Here is a 27,791-nt window from a genome sequence, read left to right as displayed (position 1 = left end):
CTTGTCGATTGTTAACCAGCTTATGGTTACAACAAAATTATTTATGGCTACAAAATAATATTAATCAGCAACTAATGAAAAAAGGTAAACAACTAGCAATTGATATAGCCAAAAATAACTAGGAGATTCCAATTAAAATGACCATTTTTATACATATGATCAAAGCCCGAGTTTTGGATTAAGGGAAACTATAGATCAAAGGTCTAAAATAAGTGTCAATATTAAAATAGATTCCCGAATCTGTGTCAATTGTCATTTCAAAATTGAGAACCCGTAAATAGAAAATATCCAAAATGGAAGGTCCAAACATAAAGTTGAAAATAAATAATTCATTGTAAATACGAATATTTAGACAAATGAGAAATGCCCACAAAAACGATGCGAATTTTACTTTGAATGATATAAGAAGAATGAGTCAGCTGAATCTGCTTTATGAAAGAATAATATATGCATATAGGTCGTACCATATAGAAATTATCTCAAGTAGTCACGATTAAGGGCTGATACGTTCTTAAAAAAAAATTGGACAGTTTCCTCTTGTTCATCTATGAATGATTGTTCTTGACCACACCGCTAATAAATTTGCAGATATCTCAATTATAAATTCCACTTTGCGTGCAATATGTACAAACACACATAATTATTTGATATAATTGTTCTTTCATAAAGCCAAATATCCTTTGTATTACCGACATATAACAAGACTATGGCTTCGAAGTACAGTTGTGTAATCTCAAAGAACAATAGACAATATGATTTTCTGTTCTCGTAAAAGTTAATTTTGTAAACAACTTAAATATTAAGTATTTGTTTCTACTTTCGAATCTGGAAATGGTGATTAACTTTAGACTTTAGAGTAGTGGTCAGTGGTGGAGGTAATGGCATTGAGAATAATATAAACAATAAGCAAATCAATGTTCTTTTAACCAACAAGAACAAGAAAAGAAAAAAAAAAAAAAAGCAAATCGATATTCTTTGTTTTTAATGTTCACTTTTATAAAAACCTGATGTTGCATTAGTGGAAGAAACATTAGGGAATCAACAAAAGCAATATATCTCATTTTTATTAGATTTTTACAGTTGTATTAGACGACAAAATAACAGACTTAATTATGTTAATTAAATGAGAAAATGCCTAAATGGGCTACTAGACTAAGCCTCCACCAACACTAAAACCTTGCTTTACTTTTTAATGCCTCAATCATGGGCTCATTTTTTCCCACTTCACCAAAAAGAAAAAATTTGAAGTGGTCAAATAAAAAATTGTTATCGTATCAAATCATCAAAATTTCTACTCGAATATGATCCTCCTGCAAAAACATCCATCTCATTAAAATTGAAAGATAATATATTGGTATTTAAACAGACGAATTCATCATTTATATACATTGGTACTTTAGCATAATCAAAATAGTTGAAGATTCTTCGACTCCGAATGAAAAATATGCTTTTAGAGTTGATGCAGCTGCCTGCTACTGAATGTGAATAAATTCTTCACAGACTTTTTGGACTTAAAAGTACTCGATTGATACTTTCATGTTTTTATCTTCTTTTCTAATTAGTTTATTAATAAATGGGGTAACCAATGAAGGCACAAAACGACAAAGATAAAAACTAGCAAAAAATTTAGTGGTCTACTCTGTTTCTGCAAATTAAAAGATGTGATTACACACAGTTTCAACACTTAAAGAAACACTCTGAGCTGTAATTGAGTAGATTATGATCATTAGAGTAAAGAGAAAGATCCATTGAAGTGTAAGATCAAAAGATAGGATTCATTCAACAGGAAACTTGAAAACTACACAATTACAATAAGTAACAGAACAATAGTTTCCCCTGGGGCGTTTTGTAGATTTGTTAAACTAATAAAGTCCTGTGTGTTTTTATACCCTGTTAAAGACGTCTGGCTACAATCTCCCCCTGGTGCGTTACATCGGGTTTTATTACACTTCCTCAACAGCTCATTACAGCGCAGTTATAAACGAAGTTAACTGATTGTTTCTTGCCGAGTAAATGCCACTCAGGTGTTGCATTACTTGGCACCCATGAGTTAAGCTCAATGAAACCTTCACCTGGAGCCCTTGGTCCACCAATCACTATAACTTGATCCCCACAAGCTCTAAACGCTAAACCCCAACCGTTCATCGAACCCGCTTGCTCAGGCAAGTTCCCAACTTGATTCCAAACCCGGTTCACCTTATCATACCTCCTAACAGCCATACCAGCATGGTCAGCCGCGTAAAGCTGATCATTCACAACCGCTACAAGCGGTGGAGCCATCGCAGCTGCTGACATACCGTTCCCTTGGTTAGACCTCGGTGGAGACATCTCAGGTATCTCAGTCCATTTCCTAGTCTTCAAATCAAACTCTTCCCCACAAGTCAAAACCTTTGGCTCATTAGCTTCCCCAACACCAATCCCACCAATGACATAAAACTTCCCATCCATAAACACACCAGAACACATCTTCCTACGCTTGTTCATCCCCGGTAACACCGACCAAGTCTGATCCTCATAGTTATACATCTCAGCAGTATCAAGAATCCTACCGCTCGAGTCACAACCACCGGCTAAAACCGCGATCTCCCCGTAACTAGCAGAGCCAAACAAACATCTAGGCATGTTCATACTCTTCCCAGTAGACCAAGAGTTTGTCAAAAGACTGTATCTATAGATTACATAAGAACTCACTTCCCAACCAAACACAAGCAAATCAGTTCCTACAGCCAAAGACTCTTTATCTGCGTACCTGAAACACTCGTTCTGAGGCATACTCGGCAAATGCATCCACCGTTTCGATCTCGGATCAAAAGCTTCCCATTCATTGAGATGGCAAGAGAAGTAAACCCAATGCTCAAGCGTCCCTTGCAGCCTCCTGAGTCTGTAAATCTCTCCGCTTCGGATCAGAGAACGTAAGCTACGATTCACAGAAGCAATGGAGCAGTAATCAGCTCTAGAGCAACGAATCAAACAGCTTAACGAATCGTCTTTGTTCATCCCAGGGATAAGCGTTCCCGTTCCCGTTCCCGAATCTGAAGAAGATCCATCATCGTCTCCTCCTTGGCTTGTTGAGTCAGTAGTGAGCTTGTACATCTTCTTGAGGTGAAGGTCGTTCTCATCGTTGCTGAGAAAAGATCGTTTCCCAGAAACCAAAAAGCTCCATTGCGTTTCTTTATCATGGCTTGGCATGGTGAAAAGAGTTGAAACTAGACAAGAATCACGAGGTCGACCTCCAAACATTCTTTCTCAAGAATCAAGAAAACTTGGTTCTGTCTTCAGATTGGATCCAAGCTTTTAACCCACAAGAAGCTCGAAATCGATTCCATTTCCTGAAATCTGGAACACAGACAAGTCACAAATCTTGAACAAGAACAAGAACAAGAACTCAGAATGAGAATTGTAATAGAAGACTTGGTTGGATTGGATGATGAGAGAAAGTTTTATTTTATTTTGGTATAATTAAGAGATTAATTAAACTAATCTCTTATCTCTCTCTCTCTCTCTTTATTACACTTGTCTTTCTCTCAAATACCTTAACGTTTAAGCTCCTCTGCAAATCAGGAGAAGCAAAATGGACTTTGTAGACAACCCAAAAAAAAATCTCAGTGTTGTTGTTGTGCACATTTTTTTAATTAATTATGTGTGTTTATTCTTGTACTGTGTTTTACTGTTTTAGCTAAAAGAATATTAAATATTAATTAAAAGAGAAAAATAAAAAAGGAGATTAGCGAAAGTGAAAAAGCATAAGACGTTTTCAAGTTCTTTGCTTCAGACTGAAACACAAGCGTGTAATCCAATACCTTGAATCTAACCAAAGCTATATTGCTTCAATCGTACAATATTGTTTAATTAAAAAATTTTAAGTACAACTTTCAATTTTTCATCATCATATTTTTTTCTTTAATGTGGAGTACTTTTTATATTATCATCAAATAGTATAGTTTATAAATTGCAATTGTACTCTTTCCTTTCTTGGGACATGGTGGTGCCTGTAATGTGGATGAGTTTTTTTTATTGCTGTAAAAAAAAAGGATTAAAATTGGATAAGGACGAATAAAGTGTAATATATCATCGGACGGTTGTAATTGTCCCGGTAGTTCTACGACGGAGCCGCCAAGTTTTGCGGTAAGAAAAAAGATCCGGTATGACAAGTGTCATAACCCCCTCCACAAGCCTGACGACTTCGTCAGTTTTAAACTCTTTTTTTTTTTAACTCTTTACTTTTTGAGTTTTGACTTTGTCTACTAAGCAACAGGCTGTAATAGGCTATGGGTGAGAGTACGGTATACCTGATCTGTTTCTATTATGATGCTACAAGGCCCACGTTTGTATGAAACTGTGAGGTACGTTTGGATACAGCGACATGTATGATGTTCTTATGTTTATAATGTTATGTATGGACCCTTATTTTAAATTAACAATTAGTCAATGAGTCATGAAGATTATTATTGTTTTTACACCTAACCACCACTGACTTTTTTTTTTGTTATTAACCAAAACATGGATCAATCGTTTGGATGGTTAATAAAAGTACTATAACACTATTTTTCATGTTGAAATATGTTCTCATAATTTGACTTAATTCTTATACAATGCAATCATGCTTAGTCTAGACAAAATTAACTATTATAACATGTGAGTGTGTTTTTTCCTTCTTTTTTTCTTCTTCTTTTTGGTTAAGCAATTATTACATGTGTACATCAACTCAAACTCAACAATTTGAACTTCAGATTTCACAAATTCACATTCAAATTGTGTTTTAATGTTCATCGTCATTTTTTTTTTTTACTTTTGGTAAGTTGTGTGACTTAGAAATATTAATCTCGAGTTCATTATATGATCTCATGTACTCTAGTTAAGTTAAGTAATAATTGAGTGATGATTTTACAGAGTAGTTTTACTGTTTTAGGAACCTGCATTTTCCGTCCGTGTGATATATTATGCCACTTTTGGTAGAGTAACGATCGATGGCCTCATCTGTTTACGGATTTAATAAATTCAGAGCATTTATATTTGCTTTATCACATAGTATAAGTTTTGTTATTTAATTTTATCAAATTTAATAGAATTTTAAAGGAAAATTGATATATATACCTTTTTTTTATATAGCAATTTCTCCCCATTTGACACTCCCTTGCTAAGAGTTGAAATGAAAACGTTCATATCTTGTATTATGATATTAGTTATCATGTTTCTATGACTTTGACTTATATAATCTTGGCATTTTTCATATAGGAAATGGGAACAACTATGATATAGACAAACAGTATTTAAAAAGAAAAGAAGAATTTATATTGGACAAGTAAAGAACTTCTTTATAGGTTATCACAAATAAAAAAGTTGCGTTCACTTTAAATCGGTGGGTGCAAAAGAAAAAATGGATGACAATTTGCACGTAAACAGAAGTTAACGTTTTCTTACCAAATTAGTAAAATTGCTTATTCGTTTCAACACGCATGGTGGAGTGAAAAAAAAGCTATAATACAAATTGGAACAATAATAATGGTATTAGGAAGCAGGAAAAAGAGAAGATGAATACGAAATTAAGGCAAATTTGTCCAGAAGAAGAAAAGGTCAAAAAATTATAAAATGAGACTCTTGGATTTAGTCACATGTCCTGACTCAGCATCTGACTGGATTAGACTCGACGCTTAAGTTGGTGGTGGCCCTATCTCCTTCGTCCCTTTTAAGTTTGGAAAAATGCTTGGAAAGATATCATTAACATTCGTTGCCAAAAAATGAAAAGAAAAAAAAACTAGTATGAGGGCTAAATGACAAAACAATCTCAAAGTTATTAGATAATTTCATCTTTAGTTTACTTTTACTAAAAAGAAATTGATATCAATAATGTTGATCTAAGTTCGGCTTAGGAGAAATTTAGGTTTGGAACTTGGAAGTTGCTTGTGTTAACTAATGCTAACTTGGGTTATGTAATGCTAGCAGTTAAAATGCAAGATGGTTAAATGAAGCATATAATGAAAATTGTGATAATTGGATTCATACTAAAGCTAGGTTAAACGAATATGCAAGTTCAAATGATTGAATCATGCTTATAGTTATAGATACACTAATTATTAAACTTCTAAGTCCCAGCCATTAATGACTCCCCATCGCTTCAACAATAAACATAGACACAAACACACATATATACATATATCCTATTTTTGTCCCATTCCTATCTTTTCTTCCAACCACTCATATCTATATTACTTTGCTTATATAAATCAGTTTGTTTTCTTTTTATCATTTACTTATATGATCTATTGAACAATATGTTCTTTTTGCTCTTTCGTTGAACAACGTTCATTATCACATTAAAATAAGTAAAAGCATATGTAAAGTGGATGTGGTTAATATTGAAAAGAAAGAAGAAAAAGAAAGAGATCAGACGTGTTGTGGTGTGGAGGATTAACGAGAGATGATAAGTAAGAGCTTAATCACTTTTCTTCACTAATTGCGGCTCGTCGCACATTTCGCCTAAAAGCAAAATGGTATACATATCACACTTGGCTTCTCCCTCTCTCTTTCTCTCTATCGCTCTATCTCTCTAATTCTTGTTTGAACATTTATATTTCTTTCGTTTTATTATCAATTATAGTTTTAAGTGCGGACAAAAAAAAAGTTTTTGATGGGTTTAAGGGTTGTCATTTTTTCTATAATATATATTTTATGTATATTGTACTAGATCTGACTAAAGAACATGCATTCGTGGAGCTGTAGCTAAATGCTATTCTCTCTTTGTCAATTAATGAAATAAAGCTATTTATTTTTCCATTCGTGCTTCATTGCATTCAATTTTTCTTTCTTTTTCTGAATTTATTTACTATCGTACGTCTGAGGGACTTACACACGTTCTTGTGTGAGTTAGTAATTTATATTGTTGGTAATTGTGGCAAGAATTAGAATAACCAAATGTTTACACAATATTTATCGGTTATATAAATAACGTCAAGTCTTTTGTTATATGATTAATTTCTTATTCAAGTTGTATGTTTATAATATCAATATACACATGCACGTCACACGCTGCTATGTGTACATGTATGTTCTATCGGATGCTTAGCACAGAAAGTCAGAAACAGCAAATCATTGTTACCACACTGACACACATAAATACAGACGTACATATAACATATACATATATATATATATATACTACATATACAATGATATACAAGATAAGAAGAACGAAAAAAAGCATATAATGTAATGTACTGATCGTATATATGTGCTATTCTAGAAAATCAGAAAACTTGGAGGATTAGGTGGCAACCCAATTGAGGAGAAGTATTGAAAGGGAGTGGGCATCTTTGTAAATCATTTAGGCATCCTTCATTTTTCTTGCAGTATTATTATTATTATTAGTATTATTATTATTATTATTATTATTATTATTATTATTATTATTATTATTATTATTATTATTATTATTATTATCATTATTATTATTATTATTATGTTATAACTCTTTTATAACAAAATGTACGTATATGCAAGAAAGTTGATTTCGTATTTTAAATTTGTGTAGTGACGTACATACTATATTAGTAACTGATAAATAATTAATATGTAAAATTTAAAAATGAGTAGACAAAAAAGAGGGCTGAGTAATATTAGTTGGACGTCGTTTTCATTAACCACGTTTGATCTTTCATTTATACGTAAATGGAAATAATCAAATTCTGAAGAAGATTTATTTGTAAAATCATGTTTTAGAAAGACGTGTTGCAGTTGATGTTGTTTACTCATGTTACTCAAAAGTATATCTTTCCTAGTATGCATGAGGTATCCCTTTATTAATATAGAGTGTTTAATCCGTGGGGCTTGTAATCTTGTATGCATCTTAAAATATATTGAAAGGATAAGGTTGAGTCGAATTATATATACTGTATAGAGAAAACAATTTTGCATTTCTTTTTGAGCTTTTCGAAATCGATATATGTTTCCGTTGCACCGTGGATATGTCGGGAATCATGTTCTTCGAGGGAGCATTAACTCTAGATGTTGATTGATGTAACTAAAACCTAAAATCAAAAGCATGAAAGTAGAAGACGAACAAATGCTTTTTTGCCCAATTTTTCAACTCATTCAATAATCAAACACCCAAATACCGTTAATATTGAGATGCCTAAAGCAATAACAATAAATAAAAATATATATTTTGTCTTTTACCGTTTAAGTTTCAACTAGTTTTATCATTCATGGAGAATGCATATCAAATTTCAATAGTTAGTAAAAGTTTATCAAGATTCAAAGTTTAAGACCAAACTATATAAACAAAAATATTCAGATTCTTGGATTTATATAGTTAGTCCGTATATAAAGCCGAATTTTCATACTAATTATTTTGTACATAAGATTATGGGCCTTACTAAATAAACGATGGTAAACGATAATGGGCCTACGGTAAACAAAAATTGGGCCCAATACGATTCCGGTTATCGTCTTCGACGGATAAAGAGATTCACGACGAACAGAAAGTTTTCTCCGCCGGTGTTGACTTCAAACTCTCATTGATCAGATCGGTGCCAACTTCTAAACGCAAATGGAGAACACGAGAATCTTGATCTTGGGTTTGGCTTGTTTAGCTATTATCTCCGTAGCTAAAGCTCTGTCTCATGAACCAGAACTTGGTTCTGCTCGTGTCGTCTTCCAGGTTCATTTACTCGTCTCCTCTTCTCTACTGCTTTTGAACCTTAGAGCTTCTTCATACCAAACTTGAGGACATGATTGTCATTAAAAATAAAAGCTTTATATATGTATATAATGGATTTGGTGGTGTTCTTCGTTTTGGGGGTTTCTAGACTTCAGGATCAATATCTTCAATATGAATTCAGTTTTTTGTTTTCTTTTGCTTTCTACGCAAAATTAATGTTGGAGGAAGTTGAAATTTTCTAAATGGTATATGGAATGGATTGGTAATGGTGTGCAGACTAGTTATGGAGATATTGAATTTGGATTCTATCCCACTGTTGCACCCAAGACAGTGGACCACATCTTCAAGCTTGTTCGTTTAGGAGGCTACAACACTAATCATTTCTTCAGGGTATATGACTTTTAAAGGCTCAAGCTTTGATGTGGTTTTTGCATCTTTGGCTGTTTTGTTTTTGGAATAAGGGGATGATAAGTGTGAGTGAGTCGTTTTGTGTAGGTTGATAAAGGTTTTGTTGCTCAAGTTGCGGATGTGGCGAGTGGACGATCAGCCCCGATGAATGAGGAGCAAAGGATAGAAGCTGAGAAGAAAATTGTGGGAGAGTTCAGTGATGTCAAGCATGTCAGAGGTACTCTTTCCATGGGAAGGTATATACTACTTTGGTGTAGCTTGGTTTGTTCCTATATATATTTTTATGATTGTTCCTTTTTTGTTGTGTTCATGTCTTCTTGATGAAGATTATTGCAATGTGATGTTTTGCCTCTTCTTGTTCTGTTTTTCCTCGGTAGGTATGATGATCCAAACAGTGCACAATCGTCATTCTCGATGCTTCTTGGTGATGCTCCTCATCTTGATCGTCAGGTCAGCTATCTGGTTAAGCGCGGTCTATTTGCTTTATCTCATTTTTTTTAAGATGACTAGTAATAAGATTGGCGGTATTCAACAGTATGCTGTGTTTGGTAAAGTTACTAAAGGAGATGAAACATTGAGTAAGCTAGAAGAAGTTCCCACTCGCCGTGAGGGGATTTTTGTAATGGTATATCTCCAAGACAACTAACTAGCCTTTCAGAATTGTTTGGCCTAGTAAATTGTTGGATTTCATTCAACTTAGGTAATTCTTCTACCTTCTTCTTTTGCAGCCGACGGAGCGGATCACGATTTTGTCGACATACTATTACGGTAAATGTAGTCAAATCCCATCAACTTGTTTGTTAGCTAAAATATTTCTGATAACTTCTTCTCCTGACGTTTGATGCTGACATGGGACACTTCAATTATGGTTAACTACAGTCCATAAAGAGATGTGACTCTAGCCTGAATTGCTTTAAATCAGGTCATTCATTTGTCCTAGGTGATTAGACTGAGGATCTAGCCTTTTTGAACTATTGGTTCTGTTTTGGATCATAATAAAACTAGTTCTAACTATTATGAATCTGAGTTAGTACTCTTAATCAAAGAAGCAGAGATCTCTTTACATGGAATTCACAGGTTAAATCCGTCTAATCTTTTTGTTAGACACGAAAAATGAGAGCTGTGAAGAAGAGAGATCAGTCCTGAAAAGAAGGCTTCAAGCATCTTTTGTCGAGGTCGAAAGACAGGTGATTGAAAATGTCTATAGATCATGTTTTGGTGATAAGGCTCCACAATTTTTTGTATGAAAAGCATAATAGTTATGGTCCCTTGTGTTTTAACAGAGAATGAAGTGCTTCCCGTGAATCCAGAACTGTTCAACAAAAGCCTAAAAACACCAGGGGAACACAAAGGTAAATGTGTGTCTAGTAAAAAAACTCTGAATGCTAGACAGATCCATTTGTTTTGAGTGTTTTTATCTGTGTGAGAGATTGTAGTTAACAGTGTTAACAGTTTTGAGACATTGAGTCATGGTTTGTTTCCTTCATGGTCTGCAAAATCTGATATCACCGGGACAATATCCCAGGTTCTGAGCACCAAATAGTCAAATTCTGATCTAGTGAAATAAGCTCGGAGGAAATAGCAACAACACATGTGCTATGCTTTTGTTGCTCTTCTTCTCTCTCCAAAAAAACAAAGGCATGTCTCTCACACAATTAGTCTTTTCACTTTCGTTGACTTTTGTCTCTTCCTTCATCCTCACTTTTGTCCCTTACCTCTTAGTTTTACATTTTTATTTTGTTTTTGAGTCTAAAAGCCCAAACATTACTATCTCTTCTGCATTAAAGGAGATGTGGCTTGTTGTGTCTGTTGTTTAGGGTTTATAAAGGACTCTTAAAAAAAATTAGACCTCATGTTTTTAGTTAGAACCTATGGGTTAGTGTTTGGGAATTGTAGTGGTGTGACAACTTTAGGTGACCCACACAGTACTTGTTTAGCCCATTGGTTGCAACTTACAAAAGTTTTTGGTATCCGGCGTTTATACGATTCAAGTGTTTATAACAAATACTAGTAATATAAAAATCTGACACGTGATTTGATTCACATATACTGATATACATATCCACTTTATGAATCAGAATCACATCGAAGTTGATTCGATTAGCGATGCAAATTTGCAGTGTCGGGTTGCATGAATGTACTTGGTTATTGTTCACATGATCAGAGAAACTTTAGCTGAAGAACATATTGTAGTAAGTTTATCACAGTATAACAATATTTCTCAAAAAGAAAATGAGGCCAAGACTAGCTTGTACTATTTGATTATCGTCTAATGAACTCAACTAAAATTAAAAAATGATGTCGGTACAAGGCACACAAGTTTTTGTTTTGGCCCCAAACACTGTCTAAACTAGAACCAATTAAGATAAATAATAAACTACTAAGTAGCACTGTTGGAACTCGTCCATTCTTTATTATTTACGTCCCATAGTATCTTAAGATTTGATTTAATTGACAGTCAATTTCATAAAATTGTTTAAAGTTTGATTGACATTCGGAAATTTTTAACTTACATGGTTTGTTGTCAAGTTTTTTCTATCATATTTTCTATAAAAAATGAAATTTTATTGTTTCTTACTTACATTATTATTTGTTTTGAAATTAAATGGATTTTCTTAGAAAAGCACATTGCAAGTCAAAGTCACAAGATTATTACTCGCTTGTTCTGTTCAGTGACTTCAAATTTGTATATATCGTCTTTGTTTCCAAGTGTTTGAAATAACTACAAATTTTCTCTATTTATTTTTGTTTTCTAACGTATTGTGTAATAGTACTTGCCAAATAGTTATGGCTGAGTACAAATTGAATACATTTGTTATACCTCCAGATAATACCTGGTCCGGATTTAAATTTACTTATTTATTACATATATATATGGATAGTTGATAAATTCCAACAATTAAATATTAGTACATTGCAATGTGTATACATCAATATATCGAGAAATTTTTGACAGAAATTGGATTTTGTGTGAGAGGACAACAGTGGCAGAACATCACATGAGGCTTCATATATACACAGCCCTACATTTACTATTTCATTTTTGTTTTCATAAAATTTGTAAAAGCTTAGCCTTGTGGGTTTCGGACAAATGTTCATGTTTGGATCCGTCGTCAGATAAATTTGTAAACATGTTAATATTTGCACCGATCACCAAATGTTGAAATTTGGTATGAGTGTATCTGTTTTGGGTCAGAATCAAATGTACTCTTTCACTTCATCTGCATCACATTTATCAAAGTAATATATAATATTGACCAATTACAGCTTTATTCTTCCTTTTAACGAATTTTTTCCAACTCATAAGTTTGCTTACCTGTATTTAGTATCATAGAATCATATACTATACTGACAGTTTAAGAAAATGTTGTTAATGTACAGCTTAATTAAATCAGTTTAATAATGTGAAACTTATACAATACTAACTTGTTTTTCTAGCTATACTAGAAAACTTCAAGTTCCAGATTCATATATCTTTCTCAATCAAGAGGAGATCATGCCATTTAATACGGTTAAGTCTTTTTCAAACGTAGCAATTCTCAAAGATATCGAAAATATCAAAATATTCTGTCATACATTTTGAAAATTTGTATATTATTGTAATGTTATTAGTTAGGAATTTAGGTTGAATAGTTTGTAACCATTTTTTTGATTATGAGAGTGGATATAGTTCTTTCAAATACAGTCTTCTCATCATTCTATCAGCAATACATTTATTGTATTTAAAGTCGGACTCGACATGCCGACAAATTAAAAAATACATATTAAACGTAACCTCTTGAACTAATTGTGTGTTCAGTATAATATGATTTTATGGATCTAAAAAATGTAAGTATGTTTTATATATATGTGGTTGGTGTAGAGTCAAGTTCATGCGAAATCAATAATATCAATTATTGTTATAGATTTCGTTTTAACCTAATCATACTAACAAGTAGAACGCAAATCGGATTCGATCTCAGGAATCCTGATCCTACCTACATCCAAACTAGTAATACGTAGGCCAGGAAGGTGCCACAACACACACACGTAATCGTACAATAATCAACGAGTTTATTACTAATATTTAAACAAAGTTAAGAAGATTCTCTGTGTAATCCGTTCTCCAAGAAAGTTGTTTAGTAATAATAATCTGAAAATCTTTGGAACATCGTCTTTACACTGTTCCACTAGTAATTGAATATATGAACATATGCTTTCTTCAATGTATAAGTATTAAATAATGAGTTATGATTATGATTTTTTAAAATTTTTCTTTGTAAATTGAAGAAAAAAAAACAGAGATTGCGAGACAACACATGCCATGTTTTAAAATCTCGGGGATGGGTTGGTTTTATCGTTATATGTCTTTGACCGTCAACAATGTTTGGCTCCTCGATGGTTTTTTTTAACCTTTTAACCCATACCATGAAATGTCCGCAACTACTATTTACTTGTGACGTGATAAGCATCTTCTCATTAAAAATCTTGATATTGGTCGGTCTAGGGTTTGCTACAAACAGATAACAAGCTTTTTTTTTTCAAACTACACTTGTTTTATTAACATATAAAACAAGTGTACTACACATAGCTGAGTACTAGCTAGCTAGTAGTTGTCAGTTCATTTAAATTTACAAATTGATAATTTATTCGAGGGATATTTTTATGAAATTTTAGTGAGTAGAAAAATTACCAAAATTTGTGGGGGATTCTTAACGAAAATTTTGTGGGTTTTAATGATGTAATTAAAGTAAGAGAAAACGGCATAAAATTAAGAGATGGGGTTCCTAATTAATAGGAAAGCTACTGATCTCGGACTGCGTGTAAGGGTAGGTCTCATTAAAAGCATATGCATGTTGTATTCACTCCGCCGGAATTAACCGCATTATTCTCCCAGCTTCCTATTCCAAATTCAACCCTCAAGTCTCGTTTGAATTCTGACTTGGACGAATCAAATAGTCTATAAACTGTTTATATCCACTTTCTATACTACTAGTATTTTTGTTTTGTTTTTGCTTTAAATGTGTGTTCATCAATGTATTTTCATGTTACATGTGTATATCAAAGTATATCCGAATCTGAACTAAAGTTAGTCGCTTCCAATTGGATGATTCGTTTCATAGGTAATCCAAGATGTTGATTTAGTTTTTTTTTTGGTACAAGTAATCTGTCCTGTACCTTTGGGGTTATTATCAAACAAAACATGCACATACTAATTTCAAACTTAATTCCAAACCATGCAAAATCAAATTTAGTCAATACAAGACTAATTAAACGACAAATACATGTACATTTTCATTATTTTGCTACAAAATCACGGTCTCGTTGATAACGAAAAAAAAAGATAGAAGAAAGGAGATTAGTAGATCAGAACCGAATTAATGCAAACATATCTACCACATAATAAAGGAAAAATCAACGAACTGGAATCCAATGGACAATCAAATACACATCTCTGCATCTACCACATGATATGATACTCAAAATTAGATTTTTATGGAAGGTATTTCTTTTTATAAAATCGGGTAATATCCAAAACATGATCCGTAATTTTGCTTCAACATTTTTTGGTAGTTTCTCGTACCGTATGTCCTACATCCTTTTGATGATATAGACCACTATCACTAAAGGAAACTAAGAAATTATGACCGTAATCTGTTCACTCTCTTGTATATATATATACGTATGTAGTAATCATATTTATATCTTTCTTTCAAATATTTGGATGTTACATCTAACATAGATATATGTGAACTAGAACATAAATATACAAGTTCCAAAACCATTGAATTTCTAAAAACTCAATGTAAGAGTTTGAAATGATAAAACAAAAATAAAAGTGGTGAAAAAGAGGAGGAGAATTAATATACTAAGAGGAAAGTGATTAAAAAAAAGGGACAAAGAAGTAATACATATAACGTGGGGATGCAATGGTGAGACTGACAGAGAGAGAAGGCAAAGAGGGACAGTTTAGTTTGGCGATAAACACACATTTTGCCATTTTAAACCCCACTTGATCCCTCTTCTCGTTTCCATGGCCCTCCCCTCCTTTTCTAAGTCCCTTTCCCCTTCTTATTTTAATTCTTTGTTTTTCTTCTTTGTTTTTTCTACTTGGATGCGTATAGCCAAAAATGTTGCAATGAGTTATTTCAACTCGGCCCGATTTTGGAAAGCTCTGTAGCATCATGGACTGACTTTGATTTGGTTTTGATTTTCAAAGAGTGCGGATCGATCCACGGTTTAACATTTTTGGATATCATATTTAATTAGGGTTTAACCAACACCGAACCAAATAACTTAATTTAAATTGGTCGTGTTTTCTATTATGTTTTTATTGGTCCCCATTCCCATACCCTAGACTAGTCACTAGAAAGTGGAAACCGCTAATCAGTCTTTTAGATAGGTTCTGAGCAATATCTTATATACTATTGTATAGAAAATTTTAATTTGTTAAATAGTTTATTGTAGACAAACAATAAGACTAGTCGCCTGAAATAGAGTTTACATTTAACTCCGTCAAATCTTATCAATATTATTATTAGTCATGTGTTCAACATTGAGAAAAAGGTTACGAAACATGTAGCATTGAAAAGAAAAAAGGAAAAAATGTAGCTTTGAATTTCCAATAAAGGTTATTAAATTGAAGTGGATACTACGCCATGTGAATAGTTCGATAGAAAGAAGGTAAAGTGGAACAGGAATAAGAGAAAGTAAAAAAGATAGAAAAAAAACTCGACGTGGTACTGAGTTTTACACATGTAACGATCAAGACGTTGGTCTCGTGAGAAAGTAAGTTTAGAAGCTTACTCAAAATAAACAGTATCTTTTTGTACTAAGCGATAATAAAAAAAACTGAGAACAAATAATATTAAAGAGTTGAAAGCTAAGGACACTCTTATTAAAGAAACATAACCCACACCCTCCCTCCATGCACTTGTCTCTTCTCCTTCTTCTTCTTCTTCTTCACCTTCTCCATCTTCATCTTCTCTCTCTCTCTCTTCATAAATTTGCATTATAAAAACACATCCACTTTGCTCCTCCCTCTTCAACACCTTCTTCTCCACTCTCATTCTCTCTCTCTCTGACACATTTAACTACTTATCCTTCTTGCATTCTTCTCTCTCTCTCTCTCTACACACAAATTAACAAACTTATAATACATTAAGTAAGAAGATGTCGAGCAGAAGATCATCACGTTCAAGACAGTCAGGAAGCTCAAGAATCTCTGACGATCAGATTTCCGATCTTGTTTCTAAGCTCCAACACCTCATCCCTGAACTCCGCCGCCGCCGTTCTGACAAGGTATATATATATATATATATATCTACACTTCGGAAACATTTTTTTTTTTTGGATATAATTTTTATCTTTCTTGCATTTATACATACTCATTTTGTATACATATAACTACGCCTGCACATGGACTTAGAAAGGTCAAATGAATTGGAACCATATAGTATATAATACTAACTAATTAATATGCATGGTGAAATCCAACGGCGTGTAGTGTAAAAACATGTGGCCTACAATTTAGTATCCGTAGATAAAGTAACATTAATTCACAGCCTCATTTATGCATATATCTTGTTTGTTCTCTGAATGTTTTTTTGCAATTAAATTCACAAGTTGGTGGTGTGGGACTCAGTTTGTTCCCTTCCTACTTCCACGTACCTTAACTCCATGTCTCCTCATTACTCTTCTCTACCTATATACTCACCATAATTCTATATATAGCTGAGATATAGGATTAATAAATAGTGGCCGTTTATACCGTTGTGCACATTGAAGTGGTAATCATGAGAAAAAAAATGTTTCTGTTAAAGCTTGCCGATATATATGAAATTGGTACAAAGAAGGATATAAAGCAGTAGCACATGTGGTCACGTACTCTTGTAAGGATCTAAATGATCGTCATATTTGTACTTTTTGACTAATGATAAAATGTTTAAATAAATGGACAGGTGTCAGCGTCTAAGGTACTTCAAGAGACTTGCAACTACATCAGGAACTTACACAGAGAGGTCGATGACCTCAGCGACCGTTTGTCGGAACTCTTGGCCTCGACGGACGACAACAGTGCCGAAGCAGCCATCATTAGGAGCTTGCTTAATTATTAAATCCTCATATGCCATTAATTAATCTGAGAGCGATTAATCAATCATCCATTCCCGGCCACCAAATTTATCTTATTATGGGTATCTGTTTACTTCTACTTCATATATTATGAGATATAGCTAGGGTTTCGGGTCATTGTTAGGCCAACTCATATATTATATAATATATATGGTTATATGTATGTATGTATGCATCTTAATTGTATGTGAGGGTCCAGACCTAGGCTGTATAGTAGCCTTGTATCATGAGATCCTCTAATATTTATGATTAATGACACAAGCCATTTCCTTTTTCTTTTACTAATGTTGTTCTACTGTTATATGTTGATATATATAATTAAACATGCTGAGAAGATCATCGGAGTAATGCCCTGAAGTTTCTTGGTAATTAAATTAAGAATAGTATACGTGTATGCAAATAAATGAGTTCTGCTTTGAAGTATCTACAATATAAAAACGTGGAGACGTTGTGATTGAATTTAAATTGTTTAAAATATGATAGAAACAGACGAAGACCTCGATGTTTTCGAGGTCGTTTAGTTTGGATTATCTGTTTTAAAATATTATTTATGGTGTATGGTATGGTCGTGCCACTTTATTTAAATCCTCTTGCATGTGATCATTAATTAATGCGTGATCTTCGTCGTGTATTATTTACACGTATTGAGTCGATAATGACAGTAATTAATAGCGTGGTGTAATAGAGAAATTATGATTCAAACGCTAAAATAAATTAAATGAATTTCATATCTCGCGCAAATACGAAAAGCAGTTTCTCAAATTCAAATGCGTGGTAGATTAAAAAAAATATATGGAATGCAAGAAGATCATATAGTTTTATTTGAACAGACAGAAATTATTGCGCCTTAAAGGTCACATACTTTTTTTTTTTGGTCACGATGGTTGGTTTTATTTATGAGCACACAAAGGACTATATGTTGGTTTGCATATTTCTTCTAAGAAGAATTCATACATGACGAAATAATTACTATATGACTTAGAGACATGTGATAATGTGATACACGTTCAGGAGATGGTAACACGTTTTTAATGATAATCTCTCAATTTCTTATTTGTTATAACATATAATAAGAAATATACATAGAGTATTTTGTATTTTCCAGGAAATCTAATAGTTTGAGTTATCACAAATTCTTCAACAATGAAAAAAACCCATCTTAATTTAAACATGGAGGGAAAAAATGACTCCGGTACAACAACCTTTATACAATCGACCCTAAATGATTGACTAATGAGCCTTGGCCCAATTATGTTAACAAAAGAGCCTTGACTTCCTTTCCTTTTATCTGTTGTTGCAATGTGAATTTTTGCTTGTTCTCTCAAACATATGGGTGTACTACAATCCAAGAAGATATCATAATCACTACAACAAATATGTACATTGATAGCAGACGGATATAGCTCATTTTCCGTCACTGCTATGAAAGATGAGATTTTTTTTCGCTTACTTTTTAATAGCATCTTATTAACGCTATGATAGGAAAATTATGTAGCGGGAAACAAAAGTGACTTTTGTCCGCCAATACTTAGTGAAATTATTCACTTAATCGCCAAATAAAAAAAAAACCCAAAAACTCGACACACTCTCTCTCTCTCTCTCGTTACAACCTAAGCTCAACCTAAGAAGATTTCTTCTTCTAAATTCTCTGTGTGTGCTCAAATTCTTCTAAATTTCTTATCAATTCTTCAGTTTTATCGCCGTTTGTGAAAAGCCCCAATTTCGCCGTTTGTGAAAAGCCCCAATTTCGCCCTAAATCTCCATATCCATCGCAATTGATAGCTCGAATCCATTTTTGAGGCATGTCTTTCTTCTTCCTCCTAATTTCGTTATTTGTTTCGATTATTTGTGATTTCAAACAGCTTTTGATTTCGATAAGGGTCAGATTTAGTTATCTGTTTTGTTAGGGTTCGATTTATCTAGATTTATTTCGTTATCTGTTTTTTAGGGTTCGATTATTTACAGATTTTGAGAATGTGGAGTTTCGAATCCATCTGTTTTGTTAGGGTTCGATTATTTACAGATTTGACTCAAAAATAGCTTTTGGATTTGAGTATTTGCGCCTTCATAAACTGAACGATTTTTTTTTTTTCCCAAGTGTTGGTGATTGAAATGTTGGGGAACTGAAGCTTCTCATTTCTCTGTACTCACACAACAGGTTAGTATCACTCAACCAATAGTTAAACATTATTATTACACACGAATATTGGTGATTGCTATGTTTTGTCCTTTGAGTCTGATTCGTATAAATAGTGATTAGATTAGTGAGATTTTAAACAGTTAGATATTGGTTTAAGAGCATCTGTATGTGTCTGAAGTAGTGCAGTATTGTCTGAATTGTTGCTTAATGTGAGCTTTGTATAATATGTATCTCTATTTTATCTATAAAGGTTAAAATTTATATTATAACATATAATGTTGGACAAGGCATGGGTGCATCTATGCAGGTAAGGAATTATATTTCATAATTAGGTTTTATTTTGGGTTTGGATACTTTAAGATGTTCTTTTAGTTATGATTTTTTTCTTTAATTATCCATTGAAGAGCTGATCCTGGTTATAAAAGTGGAGCTTGGAAATTTGTAAGGGATGTGTCTGCGGCTTTAGGTGACATAGAAATGATAATATGTCCTTGTAAAGACTGTCGTAATGTAGTACGACAATTAAACAGTGTTGTGGTTGAGCATCTTGTAATAAGAGGGATGGATGAGGCATACAAGGTGCATAGTGATTGGTATCATCATGGAGATGTGAAGTCAGTAGATGAATTTCAAAGTAAACCAACTCAGTGGAATGAGGAAGTTTTTGAGTTATATAAAGCTGCTGAATTTTTTGATCAAGAGTTGGCTTTTAGAGGTGACTTAGCTGACCAACCTGTGGGCGACTTAAGTGAGATTGCAGAGGGTGAGGACCAACAAGAGGATGAGTTCCTTGCAAAGATCCGGGATGCTGAAACCCCACTATACCCTAGCTGTTCAAACCACAGCAAGTTATCGGCTATTGTGACTTTGTTTAGGATTAAGACACATAATGGCTGGTCGGATAAGAGCTTCAATGAACTGCTTCAGACATTGCCAAGCATGTTGCCAGATGGTAATGTCTTTCACACATCATTGTATGATGTCAAGAAATTTTTAAAGAGCTTTCATATGGGATATGAAAAGATCGACGCATGTGTTAATGATTGCTGCCTCTTCAGAAAGAAGTTAAAGAAGCTTGATAAATGTCCCAAATGTAATGCTTCACGGTGGAAGACTAATAAGCGGACTAATGAGGTAAAGAAAGGTGTCCCACAGAAAGTATTAAGATATTTTCCAATTATACCAAGGCTGAAGAGAATGTTCAGATCAGAGGACATGGCTAAGGACTTACGGTGGCATTACACTAACAAGAGCACTGATGGAAAACTTCGACATCCAGTAGATTCTGTTACATGGGCTCAGATGAATGAGAAGTATCCTTCATTTGCAGCTGAAGAAAGGAACATACGGCTTGGGCTGTCCACAGATGGATTTAATCCATTCAACATGAAGAATAGTAATTATAGTAGCTGGCCTGTGCTATTGGTAAACTACAATTTGCCTCCTCACCTTTGTATGAAGAAGGAGAATATAATGTTGACATTATTGATTCCTGGTCCACAACAACCAGGTAATAATATTGATGTCTACCTAGAACCTCTTATTGAGGATTTGAATCATCTGTGGAAGAATGGAGAGCTAACGTATGATGCTTTTAGTAAAAGTACATTTACTCTAAAGGCAATGCTTCTCTGGACCATTAGTGATTTTCCTGCGTATGGAAATCTTGCTGGTTGTAAAGTAAAAGGTAAAATGGGATGTCCTATGTGTGGGAAAAATACTGATAGTATGTGGTTGAAGTTTAGCAGGAAACATGTCTACATGTGTCATAGAAAAGGTTTGGCTCCAACACACAGATATAGGGAAAAGAAGACTTGGTTTGATGGAAAAGTTGAGCATAGGAGAAAGTCAAGAATTTTAACTGGTCATGAAGTTCATCAGAATCTGAAAAACTTCCAAAATGATTTCGGAAATGTGAAAAAGGCTGGGATGAAGAGAAAGAGAACTGTCTATAAAGAACCAGTGTTTGACAGTGATGATGATGAAAGTGAATCCGATGAAGATGAGGAAGTAGAAGTAGATGAAGATGAGTTATCAAGGTGGAAGAAAAGATCCATTTTATTTACTCTGCCTTATTGGGAGGATCTACCAGTACGGCATAATTTGGATGTAATGCACATAGAAAAGAATGTGACTCACAGCATTGTATCCACATTGTTGCATTGTGGAAAATCTAAGGATGGTCTTAATGCTCGTAAGGATCTTCAACATCTTGGTCTAAGAAAAGAGTTGCATCCTACCACAAAAGGAAAGAGAACATATCTTCCAGCAGCACCTTGGTCTTTGTCCAAGAATGAGAAGAAGATTTTTTGCAAACGACTATTTCATTTTAAAGGTCCAGATGGATACTGTTCTAATATTTCAAGAGGAGTTTCAGTAGAAGAGTGTAAGGTAGGAGGTCTGAAATCACATGATTATCATGTCTTGATGCAACAGCTTCTCCCGGTTGCACTTAGAGGATTGTTACCAAAAGGTCCTAGAACAGCAATACTACGGCTATGCGCATTCTTCAATCATTTGTGTCAGAGAGTTATTGATATTGAGGTTATTACAGTATTGGAAGCTGAAATTGTAGAAACGCTTTGTATGTTTGAAAGGTTTTTCCCTCCAACCTTCTTTGATATCATGGTACACTTGACTGTTCATCTAGGAAGAGAAGCTAGACTAGGAGGACCTGTGCATTTTAGGTGGATGTACCCATTTGAGAGGTATATGAAAGTTCTAAAAGATTTTGTAAGAAATCCTGCAAGACCAGAGGGTTGTATAGCAGAGTCATATCTTGCAGAAGAAAGCATGCTGTTTTGTAATGAGTTTCTGAAAAAGACAACCAATGTAGAAGAAAAACCTGAGAGGAATGTAGAGTATGTGAACAGCTCTATATTAGAAGGTCGTCCAATATCAGCAGGAACGTCATTCACTCTTACTGAAATGGAGAAGAATATAGCCCATCTTGCTGTCATTCAAAATACAGCTGCCTTTGATCATTATGTGGAGTAAGTTACTTGTGTATTTCATTCCTTATAAATTATAAGGTCAAAATTATGCTGCTGATAGTTTCTTTTCGTATTTATGATTTGGTAGTATGCATTTGCAATATCTACAAGACTCAAATCCAAGGTGTAGACGTGATGCAACATATTTATGGTCTATGCATTCTAAGAATTTTGCTGCTTGGTTAAAAGGACAGGTGAGTAAAGTTATGAATTTGATGAGTCTGTTTATAAATCTATAGTAGACTCATTCATAATTTTGATTAGTCTGTTTAATTTTGTAGATATCTATTACTTCTGATGGACATGAAGACATAGTTAAATGGCTAGCATATGGTCCACGGTGTACTGCAAGGTCCTATACTGGTTATATAGTTAATGGACAACGTTTTCACACATACTCACTTGAAAGGCAGAGTCAGAACAGTGGTGTTTATTATGAGGCAACGGCTATGTGTAGATCTAGTGCTAAGGATACTTCACAAGTAGTTGATTTGGTGTCATATTATGGGAGAATTACTGACATCATATTGTTGGACTACCATGTGTTCTATGTGCCGATATTTAGATGTAACTGGGCAGTAAAAGGTAATGGAGTTAAAGTGGAAGATGGGTTCACACTTGTTAACTTAAATCAGAGCCAAGTAAGCTTTCAGAAGGATCCGTATATTCTAGCATCTCAAGCAAAGCAAGTATTTTATTCAAGTGAAGATGGATCAAGTTGGTCTGTTGTTATGAGAGGTGCTTCAAGAAGATATAGTAAAGAAGATGTTCAGTCTGGAAATGCAGATATAATTGGTCCATTGCCAGTAGATGTTGACATGGATACTGAAATGGATGAAGCTGAATATGCTAGATCTGATTGTGAAGGCATATATGTGCAAGAGTAGATTCTTGATTCATTTATATATATATATATATATATATATATATATATATATATATGTTTTTGTTTATGGTTGATGTTTGTTGAATGTTGTAGATTTTATGATGTATTCTATTATATAAGTTCTACGTGATTAAGTTTCTGTTCTAAGTGATTAATTTTCTGTTTACGCAGGTGAATTAAAATGGGTGGAACTAAAAAGAAGGTTGGAGGGAAGAAGGGTGGAGGAAAAAGAAAGAGAAAGTCTAAGGATGATGACGAACCTGAGTTTATTTGTACTGTGGAGGCCCAACCTGTAGCAACAGAACAGCATGTGGAGGCCCAACCTGTAGCAACAGAACAGCATGTGGAGGAAGAGGAGCATCATTCCGAAGAACCACAAACTCAACAGCAACCAGAAGAACCAGTAGGAGAGTTTGTGTTGTCTGAAGAACATGAGCAGCCTGCTACGCGTAAAAGAAAACGAGGACCAACAAAGATGAAAAACCTAGCCAAGGATCCATCTGTTAGAGTGAAAGTTGATTACAATGTACTTGGAGTAGCGGTTGGTCCAGGGTCAGTCAAGTTGGCATCATATGTAGGGACATTGATGCGAGAACACATCCCTATCAACATACCTAACTGGAAGAAAGTGAGTCCAGATCTTAAAACACTTCTCTGGAGATCTGTTCAGGTAACAAGAATTTTTTTTTGTTTTTAAAAAGTCTCTCAATTGAACATGTTTACTTTTATAGTTATGGTGTGAGTGTAAGTGAATGCAGGCAAGGTTTGAGCTTGATGAAGATTGGCAAAGGATATCTGTGATTCACCAGATGGGACATTTGTGGCGATCACACAAGTCTGTCACGGTGAAGGCTATAAATTTGGCTGCAAATAACCAAGAGAGGATGAATTTGAGACCACCAAATATTGGTCCTGTTGATTGGCAAAAATTTGTCAAACTCAAAACTAGTGCTGCATTTAAGGTAATTACTTGTGATTATAATTGTTTAGTAGTTGATTGGTGATTAGTAATTAACATGTTTCATTATTAGGCCGTGAGTGAGAAATATAAAGCAAAAAGAAAGAATCAGATACCTCACACCACTAGTCGTAAAGGGATCAGCAGACTAACAGAAGAAATGGCAAGCATATATACTACAACTATGTTGTTTATTATTATACATAGTGCTTGTACTGTTACTGAAATTTTGTTTTCTGGAACAGAAAGCTGAAAGTGAAGATCCTTCCAGCGTGACAAGACTAGATGTTTGGATCAAGTCTCGCACCAAAAAGGATGGTACACCAGTAGATACGAATGCAGCTGATTTGATTGTAAGTCTGAATAGAGTTGTACACCAGTAAATAGTGTGTTATCGACTAGTAAAACCTGAAACTGTCTTTATGTTTTTCAGCAAAAAGCAGCTGAAATTGGTGGAAGTGATGCTCCAGCATTTTTAACAAATCCAGATGAAGATCACCTCGCCAAGCTTTTAGGACCTGACAATTCTGGTAGGCTGAGGGCAATGGGTAGAGGCATGAGTAAGACCAAATTAGCTTGTTTACAAATGCAGAGCAAGTGTATGGCTGAAATGGAAGAGCGGCAAGTAAAATTAGTAAAACAGGTCAATGCCTTGGAAAGTGAACTTGGCAGAATCAAGAATCAGGTTAGATACTTAAGAGTTCTCTACTATTCATCAGCCAGTTAGAGTAATATAAATTGATGTTATTTTTGTTTATGTTACAGAGACCAGAAGCTGAAATGGATGAAAACTCAGCTGCAAGAGTAACATATTCTTACTTCTTTTCATATCAGCTAAGTGATTCTTCTTAGTGTCGTTTATGATTCTTAGTTGCTCATGAAATTGTTGCAGAGTGTAAACAAAAGAGCACATCCTAAGTGTGTGTTTGTTGATTGGTCTGACATTGATGAAAATGTTGGTGAGGGTCGGATTCTTTCTTCTGATCCGGATGACATAGTGAATGACTGTCGTCTTGGCCCTTATGATCTCAAAGTGTTAGTTGAAGCTGCATATAAACCAGATGCATTTCTATGGAGACCTGCACAAAAGATCTTTCATATGAAAGAAGCTGTTGGACATATAATCGCATGGCCAACTGATAAGTGTAGACTGGTAGACAACAACATCCAAATGGAAGACATTGCCCCTATGGTATTTATAATTTCTAGCAATGTGTTAGCAATGTATTACCCCTGTCTATAATGCTAATTAATTATATTGGATTTGTTTACTGATTGTGTTTAACAGGGTATACAAGGAAACAAATGTAAACTATTGGATTTGTCTAAGGGTGACGTCATTGTTGCTGAGGGGCGTTGGGAGACACAAGAACCAAGTGCGTTGGTTAACGGAATTCCTCTTGGACCAAAAGCAGTTAAAGTATTTGTGGATTCAGTAAAGCAGCCTGATACATCACTATGGAGACCTACAGCTGAAATGTCATTTCTTGAGGACTGTTTGATGGCTTACGTATCTTGGCCCCTGAGTAAGGTTGATTTTGAAAATCCCTCAACTCCAACTGGTCAGAATGCTACATCACATGCTTCTTTGTCTGCATCAAAGGCCAAGTCTGCAGCCACAGCTTCTAAGTCTGCTACAGAGTCCAAAACTTCAGCAACAGCTTCAAAGGCTGCATCGCAGGCCAAATCTGCATCTATGTCTTCTAAGTCTGCATCTGGTTCTGAGTCTCCTGTTGATGATGCAACGGGTCCAATATCACCAATAAAGAATACTTTACCATCACAGTCTCCTCTCAGGAAGTCTCCAGTAAGTGTTTTCATATGTTATGAAGTTGTTTTTGTTAATTATATGATGACTGATGGTTTATATTGTAAACATGGCAGCGCATTAATAAAGTTATTTCCAAGGAGAATAAGAAGTGCAAGTTGATGGATTTAACTGAAAAGAATAGGGTTGTGGCTGAAGGACGATGGGGAACAAATGATCCAGAACATAAGGTTCACTTTACTCGCTTGGGTTCTAATGCAGTTAAAGTGTGGATAGATGTTGTGAAGGTGAAAAATGTAAAAGTTTGGAGGCCATCCGATGAAATAGAGATTATTGAAGATGCACTTAGCTCCTGCATTGCTTGGCCAGAGAACAAGGTCATTATGTCTTAAACTGATGGTTTTATTGTGTAATGTTAAGTACTTGAGATTGCTTGTTTATTTTGGATGTTCTTGAGACTTTGATGGTAAACTGATGTTCTTGAGACTTTTGTTATGTATTTTGGATCTGAGACGTTTATTAATCAGATTTTATGAGATTTTATAAAACAGGTTATGTGTGCTATAATCACATATCAGAAAATGCTATAAAAGTACAGGTAAACGTTATGATAAAAGAATATACCATAGCACAGTAAACAAGATAAAACAGCATTTCGCAACAGCTATATTAGATATGTATAACATAGCACGAAAAATTAAATATTGTATAAATTTTTGCAAAATTATAATCTTGATAATACAGCAGTTTATTAGAGCTATGCTATAAAACTATAACATAGCACGAAAAAACAAATGTTGTATAAATTTTTTCAAAATTATGATCTTGATAATATAGCAATTTCTTAAAGCTATGTTATATTTTTATAACATAGCATACGTAATAAGTGCTATTGTATATGGGGTACATATAATAACAGTGCCCTAAAACAGCGCTCATGAAAACGCTATCAAAGACCTATGATAGCGTTTTTCTCTGGTTAACAATGTGCATATTTGTTGTAGTGAATATACATTAAGAAGGAAGACGCGTGTAGAGTGATTTTTTTTTTTTTTGTGAAGGCAATTTAAAAACGATTAAAAATACTTAGGAAATTAACATTTTTCAAACAATATATGAGAATGAGAAAAGTAAGAAAAAAAGGAAAAACTAGAGAGGAGAAGAAGTAGATAAGACGACACTGAGTTTTGTGATTCCAAAAGTTAAGGGGAAGTCGACTTCAGAACCACATATCGCAGATTCCTTTGCTAGTGGCTACACACGTTTGATTACACATTACTACACTTGCCACAATAGTAAGCTTGAGCCTATTTATTACGCTCATGCATATCTTTCATGTTTCCATATGATATGATGTAAGTAATTCCGATTGTCTTTTTTGTTGCTTCTTTTTTTTTTTTTCATTTAGGTTTCCATTTATTTTTCTGTGTCATGATGATTATAACATAAAAATACAAACCTAAACGTAAAGAAACTACCGGATCCTTAAAGAGACATGTCCATATCTATATACTATATATATACATATAAATGTGTTTGTTTGTATAACGTTTGATTTCATCGATCTATCTTTAAGTATTCTTAGAGAACATGTTAAAAATTGCACTTTTTCAAATCTCATGGAACATACAAAATTCATACAAGAAACAGTATGTGTGCTTTTAGTAACTCGGGGTTATTCATAAACACAATTTGTAAAACTTTTAGAATAGAAAAAATAATTTGATAGGGGCGACTAATTTGTACAGTAGTTGTTAAAAGTATTTTATCATAAGTCCGACCAAAATGTCTAAGAAAGTTGATAATTCGAATCTTAGAAAAAAATGAAAAGGAAGAGACCAGCCTCGCCTTTAAAAGTGGGCTTTGTGTC

At 34.0% G+C, this 27,791-nt stretch overlaps 4 protein-coding genes and 1 pseudogene across 10 annotated transcripts; 4 read left to right on the top strand and 1 right to left on the bottom strand.

Annotated features, from left to right (window-relative positions):
• Positions 1–1,726: 1,726 nt before the first annotated feature.
• On the bottom strand, positions 1,727–3,961 carry LOC104756840 (F-box/kelch-repeat protein At1g26930). 6 transcript variants are annotated; one of them, XM_087495753.1, is made up of 3 exons: positions 3,801–3,890; positions 2,750–3,336; positions 1,727–2,668 (listed from the first exon to the last, which is right to left on the bottom strand). In XM_087495753.1, the coding sequence occupies exons 2-3, from the start codon at positions 3,238–3,240 to the stop codon at positions 1,954–1,956; spliced, it is 1,206 nt and encodes a 401-aa protein (XP_087351879.1). In that variant the 5' UTR covers positions 3,241–3,336; positions 3,801–3,890; the 3' UTR covers positions 1,727–1,953. The 6 variants fall into 6 exon arrangements, with proteins under 6 accessions (XP_087351879.1, XP_087351880.1, XP_010477793.1 ...); XM_087495754.1 differs by having other exon boundaries at positions 1,727–2,593; positions 3,801–3,835; XM_010479491.2 differs by lacking the exon at positions 3,801–3,890 and adding an exon at positions 3,533–3,788 and having other exon boundaries at positions 1,727–2,593.
• Positions 3,962–7,529: 3,568 nt separating this feature from the next.
• Positions 7,530–11,069, top strand: LOC104756839 (peptidyl-prolyl cis-trans isomerase CYP23). Its single transcript, XM_010479488.3, has 9 exons — positions 7,530–8,656; positions 8,933–9,046; positions 9,152–9,300; positions 9,442–9,514; positions 9,600–9,689; positions 9,793–9,832; positions 10,169–10,251; positions 10,348–10,416; positions 10,590–11,069. The coding sequence occupies exons 1-8, from the start codon at positions 8,546–8,548 to the stop codon at positions 10,366–10,368; spliced, it is 681 nt and encodes a 226-aa protein (XP_010477790.1). The 5' UTR covers positions 7,530–8,545; the 3' UTR covers positions 10,369–10,416; positions 10,590–11,069.
• Positions 11,070–15,946: 4,877 nt separating this feature from the next.
• Positions 15,947–17,457, top strand: LOC104756838 (transcription factor PRE6). The gene is made up of 2 exons (XM_010479487.3): positions 15,947–16,345; positions 17,005–17,457. The coding sequence occupies exons 1-2, from the start codon at positions 16,217–16,219 to the stop codon at positions 17,158–17,160; spliced, it is 285 nt and encodes a 94-aa protein (XP_010477789.2). The 5' UTR covers positions 15,947–16,216; the 3' UTR covers positions 17,161–17,457.
• Positions 17,458–18,542: 1,085 nt separating this feature from the next.
• On the top strand, positions 18,543–26,469 carry LOC104766033 (uncharacterized). Of its 2 annotated transcripts, XM_087497328.1 has the most exons (11): positions 18,543–18,976; positions 19,275–19,334; positions 23,367–23,865; positions 23,954–24,157; positions 24,227–24,316; positions 24,399–24,506; positions 24,587–24,838; positions 24,919–24,957; positions 25,046–25,345; positions 25,442–25,960; positions 26,038–26,469. In XM_087497328.1, the coding sequence occupies exons 3-11, from the start codon at positions 23,377–23,379 to the stop codon at positions 26,311–26,313; spliced, it is 2,277 nt and encodes a 758-aa protein (XP_087353454.1). In that variant the 5' UTR covers positions 18,543–18,976; positions 19,275–19,334; positions 23,367–23,376; the 3' UTR covers positions 26,314–26,469. The 2 variants fall into 2 exon arrangements, with proteins under 2 accessions (XP_087353454.1, XP_087353455.1); XM_087497329.1 differs by lacking the exon at positions 19,275–19,334 and having other exon boundaries at positions 18,559–18,976.
• Positions 19,878–22,823, top strand: LOC147923526 (uncharacterized; annotated as a pseudogene).
• Positions 26,470–27,791: the final 1,322 nt, after the last annotated feature.

Source organism: Camelina sativa, chromosome 17 (assembly GCF_030686135.1).
Source record: "Camelina sativa cultivar CO46 ecotype springtype chromosome 17, ASM3068613v1".
Classification (NCBI taxonomy): domain Eukaryota; kingdom Viridiplantae; phylum Streptophyta; class Magnoliopsida; order Brassicales; family Brassicaceae; genus Camelina; species Camelina sativa.
This window is presented reverse-complemented; position numbering and strand designations above follow the sequence as displayed.

Excerpts from the sequence above, each read along its gene's own strand:
- LOC104756838 (XM_010479487.3), top strand. The coding sequence starts at position 16,217 with ATGTCGAGCAGAAGATCATCACGTTCAAGACAGTCAGGAAGCTCAAGA. Across the intron at positions 16,346-17,004 it reads GCCGCCGCCGTTCTGACAAG|GTGTCAGCGTCTAAGGTACT; the intron begins GTATATATATAT and ends ATAAATGGACAG.
- LOC104766033 (XM_087497328.1), top strand. The coding sequence starts at position 23,377 with ATGGGTGGAACTAAAAAGAAGGTTGGAGGGAAGAAGGGTGGAGGAAAA. Across the intron at positions 24,507-24,586 it reads CGAATGCAGCTGATTTGATT|CAAAAAGCAGCTGAAATTGG; the intron begins GTAAGTCTGAAT and ends TATGTTTTTCAG. Across the intron at positions 25,961-26,037 it reads CTCCTCTCAGGAAGTCTCCA|CGCATTAATAAAGTTATTTC; the intron begins GTAAGTGTTTTC and ends TAAACATGGCAG.
- LOC104756840 (XM_087495751.1), bottom strand. The coding sequence starts at position 3,240 with ATGTTTGGAGGTCGACCTCGTGATTCTTGTCTAGTTTCAACTCTTTTC.
- LOC104756839 (XM_010479488.3), top strand. The coding sequence starts at position 8,546 with ATGGAGAACACGAGAATCTTGATCTTGGGTTTGGCTTGTTTAGCTATT. Across the intron at positions 9,047-9,151 it reads ACACTAATCATTTCTTCAGG|GTTGATAAAGGTTTTGTTGC; the intron begins GTATATGACTTT and ends CGTTTTGTGTAG. Across the intron at positions 9,690-9,792 it reads GTGAGGGGATTTTTGTAATG|CCGACGGAGCGGATCACGAT; the intron begins GTATATCTCCAA and ends CTTCTTTTGCAG.